Below are 26,169 nucleotides of genomic sequence, written 5' to 3' on the forward strand. Positions count from 1 at the left end.
TCTTAAATGACCCTTTGATTGTAGATACACATCCTTCGAAGCTATATTATTTAAAACAGAGAAATGTCCACAATAAAATAATAGTCTAAATGTCAGGCTGCATTCCCGAGCATTGCTTAATTTACATTTGGTAGCATAGCAATTTTTTTGCCAGTTTTTTTCCTGGATTTCACCTGGGTCTCAATAGGATGTTTGTTCAGAATTTACAGCCTTTTTACTAGTTACACCTTTATAGTTTAACTGAATTTATATAAAATTAAAAATGAAATTTATGAAACTCCTCTATAATTTAATATAAACTACTAAGTATACTCAAAACCTAGCCATGGTGAATGTCATCAACCCTACATGCTTGCAGTGGCAATTAACTTTTAAGACCTGGCTAGTAGCGTAGAATTTAACATTTTAAGCATTGACTTGCCTATACAGGATTTCATTTTCACTCTGCAACAGTATATTTTGTCAATTACCTTTTAAACTTACAATTATTTGTTAAAAACTGTCCTCAGCAGGATCAGCATTAAATTACTTAGTTAGGTCTCACCAATATGTCCACTGACTTAATGAAAATATAATTTCCACTGTTTGTGTTTTTGTTTTGTTTTTTTTGTGCTATATTTACAGCTATTTGTGTTATGTCCTTTTGTTAATCCAGATTACAATTTCACATCCACTGTAAATGCATTTCACCATTTCAAAGGTGCAAAAATACAAACCACGAGCTGGGCAAAGTGACCACAAAGAATTGTGATAGCAGATAATAGGTTTGAATCCTTTACCTCATATCTGGTGTTAAACAAAGCTGAACTAAGGAACTGTTATGGCCCATCTAAAATCCCAACCAGTGATACGTCTGTTTCTATCGTTGTAGCAAGGCATTTACCAGAGCCGTTTAATTTTTACTACCACAGTAGTTTGTAAAAAAAAAAAAACAAATGTAATCTGCTTTCTCTTATTTTCATAGCATGAAAGACGAAGAGGAGCAGATGTGCCCTATCTGCTTACTGGGCATGCTGGATGAGGAGAGTCTGATAGTATGTGAAGAAGGCTGCAGAAACAAGCTACACCATCACTGCATGTCAATATGTACGTCACAGGCCTTACTGCATGACACTAGCTGTCACTAATTTGCTACTTAGGGTGGTTTCACTGCTGTTTTTACTGCATATCATTATTTTTATTTTATATTTTTATACACCGTTCATACTAGCTTTCCCCAAGTAAATTGGTTGTTTTAATGCATACATACAAGATAATTATCAAACATAGTTAATTCAAGTGCTGAATTACTGAACAGTTAAGTATAGTTTTATCTGTTGGCATCTATTCTATACCTGAGACTGGGCACCTGCATTTTATTTAAATTTGTTTATGTTAATGTTTGGGTTTCTCAATAATACATACATTCAAATATACATACAAACAAAAAGGCCCCATATGAAGTACAGAAATGAAAGTGAACCAGTTGAATAGGGAAAATGCATAAAGTTAAATCTATATTGCCTAAATGTCATATATACTGAATACATTTATGTCAAATACAGTAATATGCCCCCCTATGATGATATTTCATGTAGTAAAAGAAAAGTCCAGGTGGTATCCCCACCCTGGCAGAACGCCAGTGTCAAGTAGACCTGTGTGGTAAAGACCCAGCTGCACTAAGACTTCACTGATGCCAAGAATATTTATTTTAAAAAATCCAAAGAGTACAAGAACTAAATCAACCAAATCGAGTCTATCCGGGATATAAACGAAGACCGTTGGTCCCATACAGATAACTCTGATAATACCTCAAGCATGCAATTGTGCTGACTAAACACCTAGGGGTGTTTACGTTTCTATCACGAATAACCCACTGATATGTCAGGTGTCAGGAAGGGATGGGTGTCTTGGTTATAAATGTGATCCAGGAGTCTGAAATCTGAGGTTATTTTGTCAGAGAGGAAGTACCTAATTTCCTCCATAGATTTAATTTGTTTCATTCATGATATCCACTCTGTAAATGGGGTTGGATTGTCTTTCATCGATACTTGGGTATAAGTTCCTTAACTGCATTAAGTATATGAAATTTAAGGGAGTTGATATACTTACTACTCGGTTTCGGTTAGAGATGGAAATTGAATTCTTGGAAAGTTGGTGGCCTAGGGATACTGCTATGGTAGTAGTATGTGTTAGGGCAGATCAGCACATTCTCACCATTGGTGGATTATGTGCCTCTCTCCACCTGACACCTCCAACATTACTCTGGCACCTCCAGTACTACTGGAGTTTTATACCATCTGATGATTAATTTGTAGGAAATACCTGGGGATAGGTCCTGGATGCATGCCAGGGAAACACGGCCAATGGTAATGTAAACCATTCCTGCTCCATATACTTCCAGTGTTTATCCCCATTACACCTGTCCCCCTCACCCCCCCCCCCCCCCCCAACCAAACCAAATGTAATCTATGAATAGTCTCCCCAATGATGCGAATAAAGAGGGGGGTATGTTGATAGGCCAGGTCTGATGTAAATCAAGCAGATGAGGAAATTTGCTCTTCCCATCCAGGGGAACTGAGTTTTTTTTCCATTTTGTCAAATTTTGCATCCGTGAATGCAAGAGTGGGAAGTAGTTGTGGCAGAAAAGGTCTTAAGTTGGAGGTAATATTGACCCCAAGATATTTGATGTGGGTGGTGGTGGCAGAGTCTAGATGTGTATTGTCCACCAGTAGGTGGGTATACATACAGTTGGTGTATGTTGTGGTGAGAAAATTTTATAAGTATATTAGTTTTTTTTTTTTGTTTGTTTTTTATTTAAAGGAAAACTCCAGAGACTCTTTTATAATTAGGAGAAAAAAAAATATTTCCTCGACTGTTTAAAAAAAAAAAAAAAAAAAAAAAAAAAAAAAATCATTGTAGTATACATACTCCCAAAGAAAACAAACAACGCAATTTTGATTGTTCCTTTACACACAGTGAGGATATTTGCTTTTTCTCATTGAATGTGAGAGCTGAATCACTCTCTCATTCTTCATTGCTGGCTTCGGCTTCATCAGCACATAACATGTTTGATCTCAAAGTACTTAAAGAGCTAGAATCCACCAACCAAATGCATTATCTACCTCACTACCTTTCCTCTGTCATTTATTTAAAGACTGCATTTCTCATAGATTTCTTTGGGGTGCCTCTTTATAACTTTGGGTGATATTTCCATTGATCATTTATGCAGTTTGCAATTTCACATATTAAAGTATTTCACAAGTGTATTAATTCTTCCTCATCTAATAGTAACTATAATATTTTTAATTGGACCAACATTGTGTCCAGATTTTTTTTATTTTTTTATACAGATGTATTGCATTTCAGAATTAGCATTTTCTTGTTGTCACAAACACCCCCACTGAGTGGACACAAACTAATATTTGTATTTGTTTATTTATAGTTATTTGTTTTTAAACATGAAAATGACGGACTTTTTTTTTACCATAGGAGGGTAGCCTCATTTGTGAATGTCCATCTGATGTTCATGATTAGTTTATTTAACCATGTAAATTAATTCTCTATTAGGGGCAGAGGAGTGCAGAAGAAACAAGGAGCCTCTGATCTGTCCACTTTGTCGATCAAAGTGGAGGTCACAGGATTTCCACAGGTTGGTTCCATGATGTTTTATCATTATGATTTTCTTTAGTATGTGTTAGCCTTTTATTGTCTTTTTTGTTTTATCAGTCGCTCATCATTTTTATGTACCAAAGCTTTTGGCTTATTAGCTACTTTGCCAGGGCTAAATAAGGGATCATTTAATATATGTTGTATGCTTTTATTTTAAAGTGTTATGTGTTTCTGTATTACACAGCCATGATTTACCTGGGCCAGTGGATTCTCCTCCTGTTCTTCGTGCAGTTCAGCAGCCATCTGTGCAGCAACAGTCCTCTGCTGGATCCCAAATAAGGTCACAGGATTCCAACTTGAACCTTACCCATTATGGTGTTCAGCACATTCCAACTGCCTACAAGAGCATGGCTGAGCCATGGATTCAGGTGTGTAGCTCAAATTCTGTCCTTGGAAATATAGTCAAAACCTCCTAAATGCTCTGGGATTGCAATGTACATCTACTTCTGGGTTGGTGAAAGTTGTAGAACAACTAGAAGATCAGTTACTCAATATGAGCTACAATGCAGTAAACTCTGAAATATGCAGTGTGTACATGTGTACATGTGTGCAGGTCTACAAAAAAATAAAATGTGTTCTATGTGATCTGTATTTAACACTCCTGTAGCATAGTAAATGACTAGAATGGTCTGTTTTAGTGCAAGAAGAGGAAAACAAAGTAATGTGACAGAGAATGGGCCCAAAGAGGATATAAAGTAGCAAGAGAGGGGTTTTATTGCTGTTATTTGCGTCATATGTTGTATAATGTGTGTGAATCATGTGACAATACCCCTTCCCCGAGAGGTTTCTGCTCATTTGCACTTTTGTGAATATAAATACTAGATACAGTGTTTTTTTTTTTTGTTTTTTTTTAATTGGGATATTTCAAATTTTGATTTAAAATGTTTGTGTTTTTTTTTTTTCTAGGTCTTTGGAATGGAACTAGTAGGCTGTTTGTTTTCTCGGAACTGGAATATCAGAGAAATGGCCTTGCGACGTCTCTCACATGATGTCAGCGGAGCCCTTTTGTTAGCAAATGGTGAAAGCACTGGAAATTCTGGCAGTGGAAGTACCCCCAGTGGCAGTGCCCCTCAAGCTGCCAGTGGTTCATCTCAGACTTGTATCTCAGGGGAAGTTGTTGTGGAAGCCTGCTGCAGTGTACTGTCCATGGTGTGCGCTGATCCTGTCTACAAAGTGTATGTCGCTGCTTTAGTAAGTAGTTTTTGCAGATTACATTATTATTTCATTGGGCTTGACTTTTTGATAGCTTATTCTGTCATTTTAACTAAAATTACATGTAACTCTGGAGATAGTTGAGCTTTTTATTTTGGAGTGTTAGAGGCGAGTAATGTCTTTTCATGGCATTACTCAACCTTTCTGTATATTTAAAAGGCTGTGTGTAAGGTCCCCTTTTTAACTTTATACCCTAAAATAAGTCATTCTAAATGTCAGATGTAGAATCATCAGATCAGTAGGAGGTGATATGTAATGCATAAATCTAACAAACAATATAGTGACATTGTCTGTTCTTCTAGAAAACGTTACGAGCCATGCTAGTTTATACTCCTTGCCACACACCAGCTGAACGGAAAAGGCTGCAACAACTTCTTCATCCAGTTGTGGAAACCATCCTGGTCAAGTGTGCAGATGCCAACAGGTATATTGGTTTAATTGGTTAATAATGTCATATCTATTGTACATAGCCTTGCAAAGTCGATTAAAAATATCTTCTTTTGTAGCCGGACAAGCCAGCTTTCAGTATCAACATTGTTGGAACTATGCAAAGGACAAGCTGGAGAGTTAGCAGTTGGAAGAGAAATTCTCAAATCTGGTAACTTCAGTAACTTTTACAAAACAATTTTTTCTTTCTTTTTTTTTCTTTCTTCATCTTCTACTTTGAACAGCAGATGCTTGTACTTTGTGTGAGATGAGCATGTTCAAATCAGAGGCGAGGTACAATACTTTAGTATATTTTGAGGCAACTTTAGAAGAGAACTGCGGTGTTTAATTAGGCAATGTAAGTAGCAGAGATACAAAGGTCACAGTGGTGGCAGTGATGACGTGCTAGTCTGCACCACCAGCCTCCTTGGAAAGTGTGTCTATAGGGAAAGGAGATTGTCTGGTGTAAAGATCTCGGGACACAACTTAAACATCACTTAATAGTGGACATAGTTAAAACTCCTTGGAGATGCAAATGAAGGGTTTTTCTTCATAGTTCTTACATTTTTTTTAGCTGAGGATAGATGGAGTTAACCCTGTGAGTACCTGGTACTTAGAGTTAATTTCCTAAACAAAAGAGATCGCTTGTCAATAAAACATGATGTCCAAGGCTGCTACCCAGCATATTGCAATTTTTTACATTCGGCACAGGGAGTTGCTGCAGGGTGAAACAACAGAATTGGGATCATTAAAGAGACTGAACACAGTTTTCCAACACACGTTTGTTTTTACGTTAAAATTAACATCCTATGAAAAAGTATCGGTAGCTCTTATCACTATATAATTATTTTATTAATATTGGATTTATTTTACTGTAATTCTTTATTTTTATTTTAAATTCTACATTTGTCAGATGTGTTAGTGTTATAAATTATAAATATATATTGTATTTTTTTTTTCCCCTCTCTTACAGAAATAGTTAAAATAGTTTTTCAGTGGATTAAACATTGCATTATCTTTCAGGGTCCATTGGAATTGGGGGTGTGGAATATGTCCTAAGTTGTATTCTAGCAACCCAAGCAGAGGCAAACAACTGGCAGTCGCTCCTTGGCCGTCTTTGTCTGATCGATAGACTTCTCCTGGAGTTTCCTGATGAGTTTTATCCTCACATTATCAGTGGTGAGGTCTTACAGGCTGAGGCAGCTATGGAAAGGTAAAGTTTTACAAACTTTTGGTGGATACTCTGCATTTTGTGTCATTTGTAAGCAATATATAGTATACGGTAACACAATTATAACTATCTAATATTTTTAGACATTCTTGGCATATTTATTAGATTATCTGAGCCTAATTCCATATCTCCAATAGGATGTGGACTTTAACGTATTATCTGCCAGCGTAAGGCATAGTTAAGCTGGTGATTTAAGGCAATCTCCTGAGCAGTATATGTGTGAGTGTTGTTCAGGTTTTGGTTGCTGTGTGTATTGGTACTTGTGACTGACTGTAATGTGAATATATTACTGGAGGTCTGGGATGTTCTAACTTTTGCCATTGTCTCTAGTTTTTTCTGTTATAGTTCTTTGAATTTCTACGATATGCTGATTTAGTAAATTGTATGTAGTCAATATAACTGTACTAGTAACATGAGATTTGACATTAAATTCTGTGCTATCAGAAGTCACTGTATTTGTCATTGCTGAGATCTGGCTACTACTGTGGGATGACAAAATATTTAACCAGGAAGCATTTGAATTCTATTTTAAGCTATGCTTTCCTTAATGCTTGATTTTTCAAAAACAAAATAATTTTCAGATTCAGACAGGTTCCTTATTTTTTTTTATACCAATTGTTTAGTAATGTAATCTCTCAGCTGTTGCTTTTATTAATCTGCTGTAGTTACCATTCGTTGTTAAATATGCCATGAGGATATCTGTTAAAAGTCGTGGCTGCCATGAAACCACACATTAGAGCCATTTGGTTACCATACAGGGCAGCTGATGAAAATATTTGGAGATCTCTGGTTATGCTTATTTAGAATTTCTCTAGTTACACAACTCAGTGCTTTCTGCATATTTACATTTCTTTTTCTCTCCCCACAGATATAAGAACCTGCTATCACTGTTAAACTTTGCCTTGCAATCTATTGACAATTCCCATTCTATGGTGGGTAAACTGTCACGCAGGGTCTTCTTAAGTGCTGCAAGAATGGTTGCAAGAGTTCCTCATGTGTATGTCAAACTTCTGGAAATGTTGAGCACAACCAGTTCGACCCATTACATTCGAATGCGGCGACGTTTAATGGCCATTGCTGAAGAAATGGACATTGTAGAAGTTATTCAACACAGCCTGGAGGATTCTCAAGCTTTTGAAAACCGCAGAGAAGCATTTGTGCCACCTTCTGCTCCTGCAAACTCCCCAGTTATTTCACAAAGTAATTCCCCAGAAAACACTGTGCAGCTATCAGGGAAAATGGGCAAAGACAATTGTGACTCAAAATTTGCCTCCAGCCCAGAGGACTTGCACGCTGCTTTGGAAGTTGTGTATTTAGGGCTTCCTTTAACTTATGTATCAAGTGAGCAACCAAAGCCTGCCATTCAGACAAAACGCAGACCTCCAAGTCAGTGCTTGAACTCCCCGTCTTCTACTCACCCCAATTCCCTTTTCCCAATAATGCCATCTCCAACTTCTACTCCTTCTGTGCCAGCTGGTCCTGGCCCAGATGTCACCAAGCCCAAACCTCAGACATTCACTCCCTGTAAACTGTCTTCTGCTTCTCCTCAAACGCAGAGGAAGCTTTCTCTTCAAATACAAAAGCACTATTCAGGTAGCAAGGAACCTGAGAAACTTTCTCCTGTTTTCCCTCATGCAAGACCATTGCCATCTCATATGATACACCGGCCAAAGCCATCTCGACTAACACCAGGAGATGCAGGCCTAGCTGGAGAGACTTCTAAAAGTTATATGACTCTTGACTTAAATGGACAGACATGTGGTAGTAATACAAGTGCTATTATACCAAGTGATGACACTGTGTTTACACCAGTAGATGAGAAATGCCGACTGGATGCCAACACAGAGCTTAATTCCAGTATGGAGGACCTTTTGGAAGCCTCAATACCAGCATGTGATAGCACAGTCACCTTCAAGTCTGAAGTTGCTGTTCTTTCTCCTGAGCGGGCCGAGACTGATGACACATATAAAGATGATGTTAGCCACAATCAGAAATGCAAAGAGAAAATGGAAGCAGAGGAGGAAGAAGCACTGGCTGTAGTTTTGGCAATGTCTGCCTCTCAGGATGCCCTGCCAGTGATACCCCAACTGCAGGTTGAAAATGGGGAAGACATTATAATTATCCAGCAGGATGTAAGTCTGTTTCTCATATACAGGTTTATACATGAATCTGTCTTAAGTAACATCACTTTCCCCATTGACCTTATTTAATGATGTGTCTGTTTTTTTTTTATATACATTTTTTTTTTTAAACTGAATTAAGCGCTACATTTAAAGGGTTACTGAAAGCACCTTGGCCACTTTGGTGATTTGATATGATCATGTCTGTGAGTATCTCAGTATAAAATACTGCACATTCTGGGATATTTAATGAGGTTACCAGAGGTCGAACTCCACCCTTGGCAGCGTCATTAGTACATTGGCCTAATGGCTAATATCAATTCTGTGCATATTTATGCAGAGTATTGGTCATTGGCTGAGAGCTCTCAGCTGACGTTCTCAGCCAATGAATGATTAACTAAATCCGCATCTGCCCTCTGCAGCTCTGCAGAAGCAAGATGTCATTCAACTAGCACCAAAGGGAGACCAGGTGCATGGTGGGACCAGGTCCATGACCAAAGAATGGTGACATGTACTCCTGGCATCATAACCACTACAGTGGCTCTATTGGTTGTGATGCTAACCTATGAAATAGAACAGTTTTGTTTATTTTGCATGTACTATTCAATTAAGTTAGTAATCTGTATATTATGAGACCATATTGGTAATATGCTGCTATTTTGACCTCAGGCTCAGGAAATTTAGCTATCAGAATTATAAATCTAGTTCTAGGGAGGTTTTTGATTTGTCCTATCTGCTATAATATACAATCAAAATACTTATATGCGCACAGGAAAACCACAAAATGTAAGATTTTGGCTGCCGTGAAATTTCTCTTGAAAGGTCTCTAGACCTTTAGCTAAAGTTTTGATGCTTATAGTATCCCCTTTAAGTAGAGAAAGGCGATTTCCGTTTTATTCAGTCTTTTTCGTGACCCAATACGTTCTCTATTCTTTTGATGTCCCAAGGAAAAAAATCTCCGTCACATTTAGTGTTTAATCTGTGTATTTGTATTGACATACGAAAATGAAACCATTTTTCCAGGGTAGGCGTAGCTAGGAATAGAGATGTATAAATCCTTATGTGCTGCTTCAATATTGATTATAACTTGAATAAATTATCTTTATACTGAGGTTGCAAATTAATTCAGTCTGCCATGGATTGACCTCCAAGTTGAAGGTGATCTATATATTTACATGCATTGCTTCACCGTGAACTTGCAAAGTGGGCAGTCGCTTCAGTTCATTAAATTAGAATCTACAAAAACACACATGGATTGATTTCAATTTAATATGATAATGAATTGGGTTTGCCAACGCAATGTACTTCAGCTTACATGCTTTTAATTTACTTAACAGACACCTGAGACCCTGCCTGGTCACACCAAAGCAAAAAATCCCTATAGAGAAGAAGCTGAATGGCTCAAAGGTCAACAGATTGGCTTAGGGGCATTTTCTTCCTGCTATCAAGCTCAGGATGTTGGAACTGGAACATTAATGGCAGTCAAACAGGTGACTTTTTTTAATATATATATATATGTATGTATGTGTCACGAGCGTGGGCTATAGGCCCAGCCGAGACAGTGGGGAGAGTGTGGAAGTGACAGGGTTAATGACACCAGACCCCTGGTTACCTGTTGCTAGTCCCAGCAACCACTCAATTAACCCCTGCAATCCCTTCTACACTAACCCCCTAGTACACACTTTACTGCCACCACCAAGACTTTTAAACCCGGGCGTCTTAGGTTACCCCACACACATGAGAATTATAGAATCACAGTTCTACTTTTACTGATCAAACACACATAATTAACCCTTTTTGGTAACGTGTTTACCTGAGCTTCCCTCTGGAGAGTGAAGCTCATAGAGAACAGAGACATAAGCTGATTAAGTAAACATTTAATCTGACAAAGATTCACAGTGCGGAGTACAAAATACAGAAATAAATGACATACTGATAACAAATTGCAAAACAATACATAAAATAAAATAGGAGAAAACACAAGAAATTCCTTACATATATTTACCCCATATAGAATTCTTGTGGGAGTCTTAGATGGTATAGGTCTCCTAGAAGTTGCTGGCCAAAGAACAAATAAAGAACTCCCTGGATAGTCCAGCACTTTCATTATATATCTAAACTAGTTGTTTCTCAGTGGGCAGACCCCTGGGGGGGAGGGGATCAGAGGGGGTTGGTCTGGCAGTTTATTGCACACTCTATGCAATTCCTTGTGTCCAGCTCTTATGATGGCTATCTAGATGTTTTATGGTGTAGGCCTGGTGCAAGATACAAGGCCCAAAATAAATGTCATCCCAAGGTTTACAAAAAAAAAAACTTAACATATCAACACACATCAAACACCAACTCATGCTTTTGGCATGACAGTATGTATTCTGCATAGAATATACACACACATACAAAGAAACCTTTAATATTCCATGCGAAGGATCACCTTAGCATTCTGTCATAAAGGAAAACTATAGTGTTCGAAATACAAACCTATATATTCCTACCACTATTTTACTTAACTTTTCCTCATCGCTGTGGCTGGCCCCGTCTCCATGGCTGAGGTACTCAATCTAAACTCTCAGCCAATCAAAGGCTTTCCCATAGGAAAGCACTGGGAGACCATTGCGCATGTGCAGCAAAACACTGTGCTGCACCAATTGGCATGTCCTTATTTCCTCATAGAGATGCATTGAATAAATGCAGGGCATGGAGACGTTGAACGTAAAGTGTAGCACTGACATAGGAAGCATCTCTAATGGCTACCATTACAGGTGTTACTTGGCGGGCCATATAAATACTGTCTTTTCTTTAAAATGTCTGCAGAGACATACTATAGAAAGCAGAACCACTGCATTAAGTTGTAGTGGTTCTGGTGACTATAGTGTCCCTTTAAATATAGTTTACCTGTCACACGCAAATTAAGTTTAATGCAGTAGATATTTAAACTGTCCCTGAAAATGGTAGTGTCCATTACATGAAGCTTGCATTAGTATTTTGTTAGTGTGTTCCCAAATAATGCTATATATGCTTATATTTTTCCTCTGAAATGGTACTTCAAGGCTTTGATCTTTGTTGTAAACCAAATCAAAATGTAAAGGTCCCAGAAAAACACAGCCACATCTGATCTAAAAAAAGAAAGGCAGGCTTGCTTTTAAGTTGACTTGTTTGCATACCCTCCATATTTTTTTACATTAGATACTAATAATCATCTTTACTCTTTCATGTGTCGAAGTCACTTAATTGAGAAATGTCCTAAAGGTTGTTCAACTAGAATGTTACTTATTCACAGGTTACATATGTGCGCAATACATCATCGGAACAAGGAGAGGTGGTTGAAGCTCTGAGAGAAGAAATAAGAATGATGAATCACCTCTCTCACCCAAATATAATCAGAATGCTGGGATCAACATGTGAAAAGAACAACTACAATCTGTTCATTGAGTGGATGGCAGGTAAGGATCAGTGGTTGCTGGGAGAACACACTGGCCTGTTTGTGGAATAATTCTAATCATGAAACTTCCTTCCAGGGGGTTCTGTTGCTCATCTGCTTAGTAAATATGGAGCATTCAAGGAATCTGTCATCATTAACTACACTGAGCAACTGCTGCGTGGCCTATCATACCTTCACGAGAACCAGATCATCCATAGAGACATTAAAGGTATATATCACATGGTTACATTTCCCACTGTTTATCTGTGTTGGAGAATTTTGGTAGTTGCAGCTGAACATCTGTGATGTGTGTCTGCAATCCCCACATGACCTTTAGTCATTTGCTGTCCTTGAAATGTGAGATGCCATCTTTTTGTCCGTATGTAACATTTATTTTGTATGTTGTGCATATGATTTCCCCAGTAAATGTGTAGCTGTAAAACTAAATACTTGATTTGCTTCTGCTTCAAGTTCAGTGTGTCTCCTGTAATGTATAGTGCGAAATCCCACAAAGCTTGACGTAAATGCTATGTATTCTGGTATGACATGCAAGGATTGTGTGAGAAAATGTAATTAATTCATTCACTAAAAATATTTATTTTTTTAAGCAAATCTATCTCTACACCTGCTAAGTAATTTGGCAATTTGAAGCAAAATGTTGTTCTCTATTAAGTCCTACTGAAGTAATCATATATCAGTAATTTAGGTTGAAGGATTACACCATGACAACTTTAGTGATATAGATATGTATATAGTGTAAATATGTGTATGTGTGTGTGTGTGTGTCATCGCTCATGCGTCAATCACGTGCCCGGCCGCTCGTCAGGGGTAACCAGACACCAGTGCGGCTCGTTTGGCAAGAACCGAGGCTGCTCAAACTGCATGCCTCTAATCACAAAACATAATTAAACAGAAATTAAAAAAATAATAACAATAAAAAGAATAATAATAAAAACACTATAGCCAGCTGGAGGTCAGGATGTGGAGCAAGATCCTTAATCTTTATATTATGAAGGATACTATTCTCAGGGAGAACCCCACTGTATCCTAGGAGACCAAAGCAGAATTACTGAGAGGAGTGAGAGTTACAACTGCTGTCTAAACCCTGGCACTAACATCATGTTTGCCACTGGGAATTAACTGGAGAATTCTGGTCTAAGAAACAGTATGCTCACTGTACTTAAAGTTATGTTTCTAACAAGCAATATATCACTATTATATAGAACTGTAATTGAGATATATACATAGTTGCATATCAAGAAACAGACTGCTCCTCTATATCATAGGTACAATCATTTAAACTGTGTCCCACAGAAGTCACCACTTTTCTATCACTAAGCCCAATCTCTATTAACAGAGAACATAGGTTCATAAAGTCAGAGTACCATATCCTTAAATTCTCCCAGCAGTATCCCACAATAACCAACCAATTAGAATACGCTGAGACCCTCACCACTACAAAAACTTAAATATATAGTGAGTCTGTATATGTAGTGTTTCACTAAAGAAACACTAGCTAGCAAGGGTTACTACAACCAAAACCAGCGTTTATGTGTTTTCCCAACACTGTAATCAAGACCGTGCTGAGCGTTGCACTTGGCAGCAAGCAAATTATTTCTTCTCCTTTCTTGGTACGGAGTAGTTAAAGAATGTAACATGTATTTTTTATTTTTGTATTTTTTTTACCCAAAATCCAGGTGCAAATTTGTTGATTGATAGCACTGGACATAGGCTACGAATTGCTGATTTTGGAGCTGCCGCTCGCTTGGCATCGAAAGGCACGGGTGCTGGAGAATTTCAGGGACAGTTATTGGGAACCATTGCATTCATGGCACCAGAGGTATTCTTAATGATTATTAAATATGTTCCTTATTCTGTTACTACTTTGCAAAGATTTTTTTTGAAGTTTGTTTAATATATTAACATTATGTTGATAGGCGAGGGCAGTTAATTTGTAATAATATAGAAGAAAAAAAATGAGTTCTCTTTTGTCAGTCCTTGAAAGCTGTTGGAAAAAGTGTTATGTTGAATGCATGTGGCACAGATGACCTCTAAAAATATAAAATTTTTAAAAGCTGTCCTTTGTATTCTTGTAGCAGTAACAGAAGTTCATATTTTCCCTCTTAGAATATTTTTTTTGTGTATGGTCCTGTTCTTAGGATACTGCCTTTGTGGTGCCACGTTTGCCTCGCTCAGCCGTCCCCAATATTCAAATGATACAAATGGTCTTATCACAGGAATAATTATTATTAATTTTTTTTTTTTTCCTTTTTCAATTTTAAGGTGTTAAGGGGGCAGCAATATGGAAGAAGCTGTGATGTGTGGAGTGTTGGTTGCAGCATAATTGAGATGTCTTGTGCTAAACCACCCTGGAATGCAGAAAAACACTCAAACCACCTTGCACTCATATTTAAGGTAACCACCATGTAATTACTTGCCGTCTAACAGAGTAAACATTTTAACCCCTTAAGGACACATGACATGTGTGACATGTCATGATTCCCTTTTATTCCAGAAGTTTGGTCCTTAAGGGGTTAAAGTGTTACTCCAACCCCTTTTCACTATGTCTTTATTTTAATTTTATAATGCCTCCATGGGCACTAGTAACTTTTTCCACCCTCCCTTGTTAAATAAGAATGCACGTGCAGTTGCATACTGACATATTGAATTTTTGCATTGAATGAAGAGATCTGGGCTACCCAAGTCACCTGTACAGGAGGTAAATCTAGCCCCAACAGAAAAGTGCAGGCATCTCCATATGGTGCTTTTCATGCAGAAATGCTGCACAAATGAATTGCTTACTCCATGGCCACTTTTAAAAGCAGAAGTTGTTATGGAGGCTGGAGTGGAGTATCATTTCAAACCCCTGTATGTTGCATTTTATATAGAGTGCCTGCTTTAAGGTATTTGAGGGAGGAGTGTTGGATAACACAGGGGTTAATGAGAAATTCCTAAAAGTTGGTCAGGCTATAATTCCCAGCATGTTTTTTTAAAAAGCTCACTATTTGGATTGTTCCTTATTATTTGAAATATAGGCATGATTTACAGCAATACATGTTCTTTATACAAATATGTTATACCATGGGAAAGAAATCTTTTAATATTAATAGCGTTGTGCCAAAATTAAACACTCGAGTCCCTTTAGGGTGCTGGCTCTATTTTTTTCAAGGCAACATTAATGTTTGAGAATTTTGTATGGTTGTATGGCCCCCTTTGTTAGTTTTTATGATTGTATATGTTGGCTGCGTGTGTATGTGTTGTCTTTGGTGTTTATGTGTTGGATGTATATTGTGTGTGTGATGTCTCTGGTGTTATGAGAGTGTCTGGTGGCATTGAGTGTCTGGAGGGCTTTACGGCATTGCTTGCAGGTTTGTGATATTGTGTCTGCTTAAGAGATGCCTTTTATGCATGTGCGGTCTATTGTATTGTGTGTGTGTGTGTGTGTGTGTATCCGTGCTGACTGTGGTAAAATGTGCATGCATGTGTGCTGTCTTTGATGTCAAGTGTGCGTATTGTCTGCATGGCACAAATGCTATTCATGGATATTTGTTTTGACTTGTATTTAAATATGTAGTATCCCTGTAAAAGAACATATTTAAATCTTGGCATAGATAAAAATGTACTTCTAAGGGATGTGGGAGCACATGAGTGTGCAATTTCAGAGTTGTGGGGAAGAAAATGTTGCTTCAAGAGTAAACCTGCAATTAATGTACAAAGTTACTATAATCAATATAAACGTTGTAATTTTGACTAGTATTTTGATAATTTTTACATCTTTAAAAACACTTTGTTTGTGTAGATTGCAAGTGCGACCACAGCTCCTACAATACCAGCACACCTGTCTCCAGGTCTGCGGGACGTGACTCTTCGGTGTTTGGAACTCCAGCCTCAAGACAGACCACCTTCTAGGGAACTGTTGAAGCACCCAGTCTTTCGAACAAAGTGGTAGAGAATTTACAAATGGAAAAAGATCCAGCTTATTTTACACAAAAATTAAATTGCTACTGACTACGGAACCTGCGGGTCCGGCTAAAATACAGAAGCGTGACCTGTTCTTTTAGCCAAAAATATGCATACGTGGTTATAGGATCCCGTCCCTGTGCATGACAATTCAAAACCTCTAAAAGCTTCAGAGGTAGAGGTTTATGTTTCTAAAATGAAATATGTTAAATATATTCTTAAAATTGTGCCTTTTGGGAGACCCTTTTTCCTTAAATTAGAAAATGGATTTTCCCTTTCTGCCATTATTGTATTTCAAATGAGATGACATATATATATATATTTTCAGAATATTAAAGCATGCATAAATATTTTCACACCTGCATGTAAGTGGCGCACCTGTAAGAAAGCAGTGGTCGAATGCCTTGTATGTGACATGTATCCTAATAGGGCAGGGAACAGTATTCAATTTTATTATTTTATTTTTTTAGGGAGAATTGTTAACAAGGCCATAAAGGTTCTGCAATGTAGAAATACTGTCCACACTGTAGTTTGGCTGCCATTTTATAACACGGCCTGACCTCTTCACAGCTTTTTCATGTTTTATTCATTTCTTAGTTACATCATTTCATTTGCAAATTTGTGTTTGTTTTAATTGCATCAAAGCAAACAGAATTTCGTATAAATGTTTATTTCAGCTCTTTAGATTTGTTTTTATTTGACTAGGGCTTTAATTGCTCTCCCTGTCTGGTCTGCCTCCAATAAAATAGGCAGACAAAGTTAAGTAAATCTTGAAATTCTGGAATAATCATTTTTTTATCTCTACTTTTATAGCGTTTTTAAGCTGTAAATAAATCCCAGATCAACTTTGTGACTTATCCAAGTTTTTCTTTTTTTGTATTGTTTTAATTATCAAATTATTTACCTGCGGTTTTCCTTCCAGTATACATCATAAATAGGAACTGGCTGGTCTGCAATTTAACCCTTTGAATGCCCGTAGGATTAGCATTACTTTTTTTCATGCCTAATGTTGCAGACACTCAAAAGGGTTAAATAGAACAAAAAAAATTACTTGAAAATGTCTTTTTTCTTTTTGCGACTGGAGGGCAATTTTATGAGCTCAAAGGCTTGCACCTCATATGCGCTGAGAACTGAACATCTCTTGCATCTGCTATGCTGGGGATACTTTGTTGAATTTTAAATGTTCTATTTAACAGGGGTTTTATGGGTTATTTTGTGCATGTAAAACTGAAGGAAAATGGCAGCTGTTGCATTGCTTTGTTATCCTTGGTATAGGTTTTTAATCAAATCTATTTTTTTTTTTTTTAACTCATTGGAAGACAGTTGGTATGTTGCACATTGAAAGAATTACTCAGGATAATTAAAATAAGCTACTGTACATTTCATCAGATGTACTCTTTACGATTTAGAAAAAAAGATTTGTCAGAAAATATCTGAATAGCCATGAAAATGCACGCAACGCCAAGACGTTAATGTGAACGCTTTGAATCAGACATTCCTTTTTGTGTGACAACCAAGAAAGTTCCAAAGAGTTAAACTATTCCTAAATGTGAAATTTGGTAGCTCTAACTGTAATTTACTTGACTCTTATGCTGCGGCCTCAAAGTCTTAAAACTCTGTCTCCCAAATCTTTAATTGCTCAGACGCACTCTCACGATTCTGCTCTATACTGGAAGATTGGCGCTTTACCTGGCAGAGCAACACCTCAGCTGATCAGTGTTACTTTGTAGATTACTATGTCTTCCACATTTCAAGCTCTCTTCCATTTTGGGTTTGTGCTACTTTTCCTACTGCTTTATTGTAATTGTGGTGTTCCTTTTTTTTTTTTTTTTTTTTTTAAATGCAAATTGTGATGTAATCTTATTTCTTTGGATCAAAGCTGGACTGAAACTTGTGTTGTATAATTATTTTTGTGATGTTTTTAATGTTATTTGGTACTTTTTTCCTAAGTTGTAAATAACGCCTACTGTTTGTTCCAGTCTTGACTACCTCAGGTGTCCTATAGATTTTTTTTATTTTATTTTTTTCTTCTACCAAAGTTCACAATGAGACTATATATTTGCTGTATGATTCCTAAGACTTCCAGGGCTCAAGGGCTAATTTCTCTTAGCACCTTAATGTGCAAGCAAATGTTGCAGAAATCTGTGGGTTAAGAAAATTTGGCTTAAATGTATCCTTTTATTATTTTAAATATATCAAGATATTTTAATTATTAAAGGTTTTTAACCCATGAATGGATTTTATAGTAGACTTTGTACGTATTTCTGGTGGTTTTGTCTTTATAGTAAATAAAAGTTTTTGAACAAATTTTAAGACTGTGTTTTTAATTTACATGGAAATAGTTGTATATATTTAAATGATTACTAAATGGAGTGACAACATTGAACCTCTTCAATAATTGCATAATTTAACTCTTAATCCCTGATTCAGTTGATAGATGGGTCACTTGAAACTGTCAGTGGATCCCTAATTAATTTTTTTATTTATTTTTTTTAAATCTACATCATATTTTCTAACACAAAACAGCCCACAATAGAAAAAATACTGTACTGACTTCCAATACAATGGAAATCTTTCATTTAGAGAAACAAACTTATTTATAATTAATTGATAACCAGGTTATTTTTACATTTAAAGAATGAATGGCCACCATAATGCCCTGTTTGGTTTCTGTACACAGGTCAGTAGAGGCACCCAAACCACTTGGTTTAAATTAACACTATAGTGACCTGAATAACTACAGCTTAATGTTTTTTTTCTGGTGAGTATGTTCAGTCCCTGGAGGCTTTTTGCAGTAAACACCTTTGCTTTTTCTCAAAAAAAAAAAAATAAAAAAAAAATGATTACATTACAGCCTATGGACACCTCCAGTGGCCACTCCTCAGATGGCTAATAGAGGTGATTCTTGGGGCAGTGCTGCATACTGTGCAGCACTGACATTCAGTGTCTACACCCTCTGCATGGAGACACATAACCTTCCTCATAGAGATGCATTGATTCAATGAGGAGATGCTTATTGGTCAGGGCTGTGTTTGGCTTGTGCTGGCTCTGCCTCTGATCTGCCTCATTGACTAGCTCAGCCAATCCAATGGTTTCCTACGGATAAGTGTTGTGATTGGCTGAATATTCTCCAGCATCCCCTGGGCTGGGGTGCTCTATGTTTAAGGTAAGTGTCAGAGGGGTCGACACAGTGTCATTCTATATAACAAGGGCTTCCCATTTCTGTCGACCCTGTCAAGGGCACATTGGGGCTTATAGCCCCATGGTCTACCAGTGTTCCATCCGGCTGCCTTCCAGGAGCTACAGTGATGCCCCCAGCGGCCTCCTGTTACACAGATATATGGGTCTTTCTTGTTGGGTATGTCTTTGTATATGGCAGAATGTTGTTTGTGGGAAAGTACAAAAACAATAATCAACCGTAAAGGTAGCCACGTGTGTGTTTGAAGAATTATACCAAAACATGTAAACATTATTGTCTTTAGTGATAGCAACTTGTTGGGCCTTTGTCAGGCCTAGCAGCAAAAATAGGCACAGGAAGCTCATGGTTCAGCGGAGGTAGCTTCCTCTGGATCGGGTACTTTTTTGCAATGTGAAGCGTGTATCCAGGAACTCTTCCCGGCTAGCTTTACTGAGGTAGCCGTTGTTAGCAGTACTTGGTACGGGCCATCGAATCTTGGCTCAAGAGTGTGTTTCCTTAGGAATTTCTTGACCATAACCCAGTCACCAGGGAGTAATTTGTGAGTGCCTGTATTTGAGTCTGGATCTGGAATAGAAGAAAACACTTGGGCATGGATTTTGGTCAAGGCATTTGAGAGTGCAGTAACAATCTACCATAGCATCTGACTGGATTTGAAGTTGTTGTGGGAAATAACAACCTAGCCTGGGTGCTGTACCAAACAAAATCTCGTAGGGAGACAGACTGTACTTCCCCTTTGGGGTATACCGTACACTGAACAATGCTAACGGAAGACTCTCGGGCCAGGGCATGTTAGTTTCTTGGGACATTTTGAGCATTCTGGCCTTCAGGGTGCCATTCATGCGTTCTACCTTACCGCTACTCTGTGGGTGATATGGTGTATGAAAGGCAAGGGTCACCCCCAGTGCTGTCCAGACTTCCCTGGTTAACAATGCAGTGAAGGACGTTCCTTGGTCACTTTCAATTACTTCCGGTACTCCATACCGGCAAACTATTTCTGTAAGAAGATGCTTTGCTGTAGTTTTTGCTGTAAGGTTGGCAACTGGAAAGGCTTCTGGCCAACCCGAGAACATATCCACTATGACCAGTGCATACTCATACCCAATAGAGAAAACTACCTCAATAAAGAGAAAGTGTTTCTTTACAGTGCCCAAAATGTAAAAGCTGCTCAACACTAAAAGTGGAATACCCCTTACCCACAATAAACAAATATACAGAAATAAGGTATACAAATTATACCAAACAAGTGGAGCGCTCTAAACAGTAGAGGGGTTTACTCACCCCTTTGGTACAGTGACAGTCTTGAAAAACTTGAATGTACATATAAAAGGAAACAAAAACAAGAAAAACAAAAATATAGTGCAGATGTTCCAAAAATGGATAATTGGTAGTAAGTGATGACTGAAACCACTCACATGGACAGGAGCTCTTCGGCATTTGGATATGGTCGATTTGAATCCTTTGGAAGGGGTACAGTGGTCTAGCCAGGTGGTTAGGAGCAGCCTTGATAACCTTCCCGGGATTACATTTTGCGCAAATTGTGCAGGATCTGCAACAGTTCTGTGTCAGGGTAGTGATACCGGGTGCTTCGAAGTATTTGTCAATTAAGAATTCATCATCATCCGTGGGAGGGGAATCCTCACATATCTCAGTATGATACCGAGGATAACTGACTGTATTGCAATTAATTATCCTTTTATTAACTCCCGTCAATGTGAGTTGTTCTTGGGTTGCGGTGCTCCAGGATTTGGCCAGTGGGCCCAAGTCTTCCCATGAGAGTTCTGGAGATTTGGTGAATGAAACGTGAGGAACAGCCACATCCCAGTAGTGATAGAGGTGCGATGTCTCCATTGGCAGGTGAACCAGCGAGACCATGTTGCCTCTGGAGTCCCACAGTAAATCTGTCGGTGTAATTCGTATTTCCACTAAGTGGAATAACTCTTCCTCATAGTATGGATCAGGTCCTGGGGTATCTTTGAACCATAATGTACAGTGCAATAGGTTCTCAGGTTGTTCATCATGTGGAATTGCGGGTGTAGGTACCTGGAATTCCATCCGGACATCAGGGTTGATGTCTAAGCTGTACCAGTAGTGTGGCACTCCCCCTTGGGAAGTGGCAGAAGAGTGGCTGGATTCAGGGTGTAGCATCTTTGGAGAGTAACGTTATCAGGCAGCAGGAGAGAAGTCTGTAGACGGAGGTGGCGTTGTGAGGAAATATGTTTTGGCTGTACCTGTTGCAGGATAGCGGAAATGTCATGTGGAGCAAGGACGGTCAGAGGATGTCCAAGGACAAAATCATTGGTCTTGTCCAATAATGCGCTGGCAGCAAATACGGCACGTAGACATGAGGGGCTCCCCCTGACAACGGGGTCTAGCATGCACGAGAAATAACCAATCGGTCTCTGACGTGTACTGTGGGACTGAGTAAGGACTCCTGAGGCATGGCCCATCTTCTCGGAAACAAACAACTTAAAGGGCAACTGGTAGTTGGGGAGCCCCAGAGCTGGTGAGGAGGAAATTGCTTTCTGGAGAGTTGAAAAATAAGCAACCGCATGTGGCGGTAGAGAGAACGGTTCATTCTTCAGAGCATCATATAATGGCTGCATGAGTTGTGAAGCCTCCGGAATCCAAGACCGTCAATACGTGATTAGGCCCAGAAAGGCATGTAGAGACTGATGAGTAGATGGTAGCGGCAAATTCAAAACAGCAAGGATTCTGTTTCTGGTAAGATGACGGTTGCCATGAGAAAGACAATGTCCCAAGAAGACCACTGAGGGCCGGCACCACTGTAATTTTCCCTTCGTATAGTGGCAGTACTTACAAGTGGGATGTTCCTTAGGATTCTGGACAAGAAGCTCCCCCTTCTTTAGAATTTAAATGCTGTGCTCCGCCTGCTGCCTCCATATAAGCTGTAACTCAGAGACACTCCCCAGTTCTTCTTGTCCCGGCAACGGGACGGACAGGTTCCCCCACAGTGCAGGTGGAGATTTGGTGCGTTCAGCACAGGTTGCTGACCGGGAGGTGAGTGCCCGATAGTTTCCCGGGCGGGAACTGAGCGGCAACAGTACTTCCGGGTTCGCGTTACGGAACGTGACCGGGTACTGTCTTTTGTGTTTTTTTCTGACGGAGTTCCCAGGCGGTTCTCCTTCATTGCTCATTACGCATGCGCACAGCGGTGGAACGCACGCCCGGGAGGCTTTGCGTTCCACCAAACACAGAATCACGCTACTGAGCATGCGCGAAACGGTGTTTGGCGCCAAATTTAAAATTTGGATACATGGCTGTGCAGGACCTTCCTGACCCCAAGGGTGGGTGTACAGTTCTGGTTCTCCGTGTCACCTGCCCTCCTACACGGATCTTAGGTGATTTAAGGTGAGGTTTAACTATTGAACTCTCCTTTTTTTCACCTTTTGTTTTTATGCATGCTTCTAGAATAAGTCCTATGTCTCCAGATAAGACAGATATAGACAAGATGTCAACTTCTGTTCCAAACACCACAAGTAAATCTAAGCACTTATGTTGTCTGGAATGTGCATTACCTCTACCTGACGGATGTCGCAAAAATACATGCAATCAGTGCGCAACGGATCGGCTAGTAAAAGCCGAGCAGACTGATATGGCATCCTTCCTGGGCTGGTTTCAGGAATATTTGTCCCAGACATTTGAAGCTATTCGGGAGAAACTGCCCACACAGCGTAGGAGGAATAGATCTCCTTCTGTGTCTGACGTCTCTTCGCCTTCGGATATTTCCAGCCTGACTTCAAGTGTGGAGGAGGGGTTTCCACCAGAAGAGCTGAAGAAATTTATTAAGGAAGTGACGACGGCGGTACAAGAAACTGAACCTACCAAGGGTAAGGTTAAAGGTTTCCCAATGTCTCCTTAAATCTTGGATCTCCATCATAGAGAATGAAAGAATCTTGAAAGACGTACGTTCAAGTCAAGCTACAGTCTGGAGAAAAATGGGAAGATCTTCCTAAGTGGATGTTCAGATTGACCAGCTATCAAAGAAAACCACTATACCCATTGGCGAAGTCTCAGGGCTTAAAGACCCAATGGACGAACGGGCCGAAACTTCGTGTAGTAGAATATTCCAGGCCGCAGGATATCAGTGCAGAGCTGAATTTGCAGGTTCAGCGGTTCTCAGAGCTCAGAGCGTTTGGCTACAAGCCCTGGAAGATTACATTATGGGAAATCTGATACAGATCCTTCCCATCTCTTGTTCCTACTGAAAGATGAGTTTTCTTTGTTTATCAGCGAGGATTATGGGTTTGTCGTCAGTAGCCAGAAGAGCTCTTTGGCTACGAACATGGACAGCTGCCTCTGCGTCTAAAGCACCCTTATGTGCATTACCCTTTGAAAGGAACAAAAAATTTTTTTGGCACTCCTTTGGAAGACATTGTTAGACAGATGTCTGATACGAAGAAAGCCCTGCCTCTGGATTAAAGAACCCAGGGATATTAAAGTTTTCAGTACAAGGGTCAGAGGTCCTTTCGTTACCAGGGCGGTTTTGCAGGTTTCAAAAGCATGATGGCCTATGGCCATACCAGCCTGAAAATCCCTGATCTCGTCAGATCTCAGAAGCCATCCAGACTCGGGCCTGGTTAGTACTTGTATGGGAGTCCAACTATGTACCTTAATTAAACAGCCAGTGGTCTTGACAGGAATCAACAGGCATGACAAAAGGGGAAGTTTTGACGCCATAAGATGGGAGGACGCCTTCGGTTCTTCACCCAAGACTAGGAAAGAGTGCTTCATAGGTGAATTACAAGAACCATTTCAGAAGGTTACAGAATTAAGTTTCATCGAAACCACGTCCATCCTTCCTACGGTCAAGCTATCCATCAAGAGTAAACAAATTCTCTTCTTCTTTAAGAAATGTGGTAGAGAGGTACCCAAACGTTGAGTATTTCAGGGAGTTTACTCACGCCTTTTTTTCTGGTTCAAATACCAGATGGAATCTAGTAAACACCTGCTTACATGACAGAAGTTCCGTATGGAACGTATTTTGTCTTTTGACACACATTTTTACAAAGGGAGATTACATGGCGGAGTTGGTTTAAATATGCTTATCTCCATGTACCAGTTTCAGAATCTAACCGGAAGTTCTCAGGTTTGCGGTTCTAGCAACACTGGCTTGTTGGTCTAGTGGTATGATTCTCGCTTCAGGTGCGAGAGGTCCCGGGTTCAAATCCGGAAGTGCCCAAGCATTCTTGTTTCAAGAAAGCGAAGGATTCTCCATTTACATTTAAACTCTTCCCTTTGGCCTGTCTTCAGCTCTTCGAGCTTTTACGGAAATCCTGGCATCCATAGCAGTGGTTTTACGTCTGAAAGGTATCTCGATTGTTCCATACCTGGACGTTTGGTTCCTGAAGGCCCAATAAAGACAACTGCTAAATCTTCATCTCACGATTACAATGAAGATTTTAAGAGATCACGGTTGGATCCTGAACCTGGAAAAATCCAAGCTGACTGCGTCACGAAGTCTAGAGTTCTTGGGTCTTAGAGGAAATTCACAGTCCCTCTCTCTTTTTCTACCATTAGTGAAACAAATGAGGATTTTTAAAGCCGTATCAAAGCTGCATAAAACCTAAGTTCAATCAGAGATGCTATGAGGTTCTAGGCCTCCTCGCTTCTGCAATCCCAGCAGTGGCCTGGGCAAAGGCAGAAGCAAAACCATTGCAATGGGACATCCTTTCCCAATGGACACGAAAACAGGAAGATCTAGACTCTCCTTCCACCTATCCAAAAGGGTGAAAGGACTCCTGAACTGGTGGAAACACAGAAGCAAAATCTCAAAGGGCCTATCGTTTGCTCAGAAACAATGGTTTATGATATCCACATATGCCTCCCAGATGGGTTGGGGCGCCCATCTAGCTTCTCAGTTCCGTCAGGGTCTTGGAACGGAGTGGAGTCAGGCGCTTCCTGAAGTTTCAGGGTTTAATGCTGTTTGGAAGGCACTGGTTTCCTTCCGTTCAGCCATCACAAATCAGGCTATGAGGATTCAGTCGGACGACGCCACTACAGTGGTTTTTTTCGCCAGGGTGGCACGAAGGTAAAAGCTCTTCAAGAGCTCTGCTATCTCATATGTCTTGGGCTCAAGCGAATCTTCTCGCTATATCAGCTATCCATGTCAGAGGGTCTCTAAAGTTAGTTCAGACGGCCTCAGCCGTAGACTTTGGTCTCAGGCAGACTGGGCACTGTCAAGCTAAATTTTTTGGGCGCTGGGTTCACGCTTCGGCAGGCCGGAGATAGACCTGTTTGCCACAAGGAGATACAGGAAAGTTCAATGTTTTGCTTCTCTCCATTCAGGAGAGTACCCAGTTGTCCTAGACGGTCTATCGATACCTTGGACCTTCGACATGGCTTATGTTTTCCCTCCTGTCGCTCTTATACCACAGATTGTTCATAAGTAAGATGAAGAAGGCAAGTAATTGGCAGTCCTGCCCTTCTGGCCGAACAGGAGTTGGTTTTCGGAAGTGGAAAACTTGACAATCTCACGTTAGCATCTCCAGTCTCTTCTCAAATATTGGAGAATGTGACTCTCCCCGTGGAAACTCTGGATATTTTTCACCTGACTGCATGGTTGCTGCAAGGGTGATCCTTCAAGGCCATGGTCTCTCTGACCTTTATGTGATGTGTTGCTGTCTTCTGTCCGCTGGTCCACTTCGTAAATCTATTTCAGAGTTTGGATGAAGTTCAGAACCTGGTGTTCACTTCGAGGTTGGATCCGGCCAAAGCCTCTATCCCGGAAAGTCTTTCTTTTTTGCAAGATGGGTTTGAAGCCGGCCTGGGAGTTTTCGCTCAAAGGCCAGATTTCAGCTCTAAATCACTTCCTGGTTCGTGGCTTTGCCTCAAACCTGCTTTTTCTAAGATTTCTTAAGTCCATAAGGCTTAAGAGGCCTCCTAAGTAGTACCTTTCCCTACTTGGGATCTGTCTGGTGCTTCGAGCCCTTTG

The 26,169-nt window shown here is 39.5% G+C and overlaps 1 protein-coding gene and 1 long non-coding RNA gene across 2 annotated transcripts in view; both read left to right on the plus strand.

Moving 5' to 3' along the window:
- MAP3K1 (mitogen-activated protein kinase kinase kinase 1) overlaps nucleotides 1-16,320 on the plus strand; it is a 61,993-nt gene extending 45,673 nt beyond the window's left edge. Inside the window, exons 7-20 of the mRNA XM_063454042.1 lie at nucleotides 965-1,086; nucleotides 3,550-3,631; nucleotides 3,836-4,019; nucleotides 4,558-4,842; nucleotides 5,166-5,287; nucleotides 5,370-5,461; nucleotides 6,313-6,502; nucleotides 7,389-8,652; nucleotides 9,978-10,130; nucleotides 11,918-12,080; nucleotides 12,156-12,287; nucleotides 13,756-13,898; nucleotides 14,342-14,473; nucleotides 15,858-16,320. Coding sequence (XP_063310112.1) covers nucleotides 965-1,086; nucleotides 3,550-3,631; nucleotides 3,836-4,019; nucleotides 4,558-4,842; nucleotides 5,166-5,287; nucleotides 5,370-5,461; nucleotides 6,313-6,502; nucleotides 7,389-8,652; nucleotides 9,978-10,130; nucleotides 11,918-12,080; nucleotides 12,156-12,287; nucleotides 13,756-13,898; nucleotides 14,342-14,473; nucleotides 15,858-16,007 — 3,214 coding nt within the window. The 3' untranslated portion in view covers nucleotides 16,008-16,320. The remainder of the gene's footprint in view (nucleotides 1-964; nucleotides 1,087-3,549; nucleotides 3,632-3,835; nucleotides 4,020-4,557; nucleotides 4,843-5,165; nucleotides 5,288-5,369; nucleotides 5,462-6,312; nucleotides 6,503-7,388; nucleotides 8,653-9,977; nucleotides 10,131-11,917; nucleotides 12,081-12,155; nucleotides 12,288-13,755; nucleotides 13,899-14,341; nucleotides 14,474-15,857) is intronic.
- LOC134610808 (uncharacterized) lies at nucleotides 16,321-17,847 on the plus strand. Its single transcript, XR_010090876.1, has 2 exons — nucleotides 16,321-16,747; nucleotides 16,778-17,847. It is a non-coding gene; the product is annotated as an uncharacterized LOC134610808 (long non-coding RNA).
- The last annotated feature ends 8,322 nt before the right edge of the window (nucleotides 17,848-26,169 follow it).

Source organism: Pelobates fuscus, chromosome 5 (assembly GCF_036172605.1).
Source record: "Pelobates fuscus isolate aPelFus1 chromosome 5, aPelFus1.pri, whole genome shotgun sequence".
Classification (NCBI taxonomy): domain Eukaryota; kingdom Metazoa; phylum Chordata; class Amphibia; order Anura; family Pelobatidae; genus Pelobates; species Pelobates fuscus.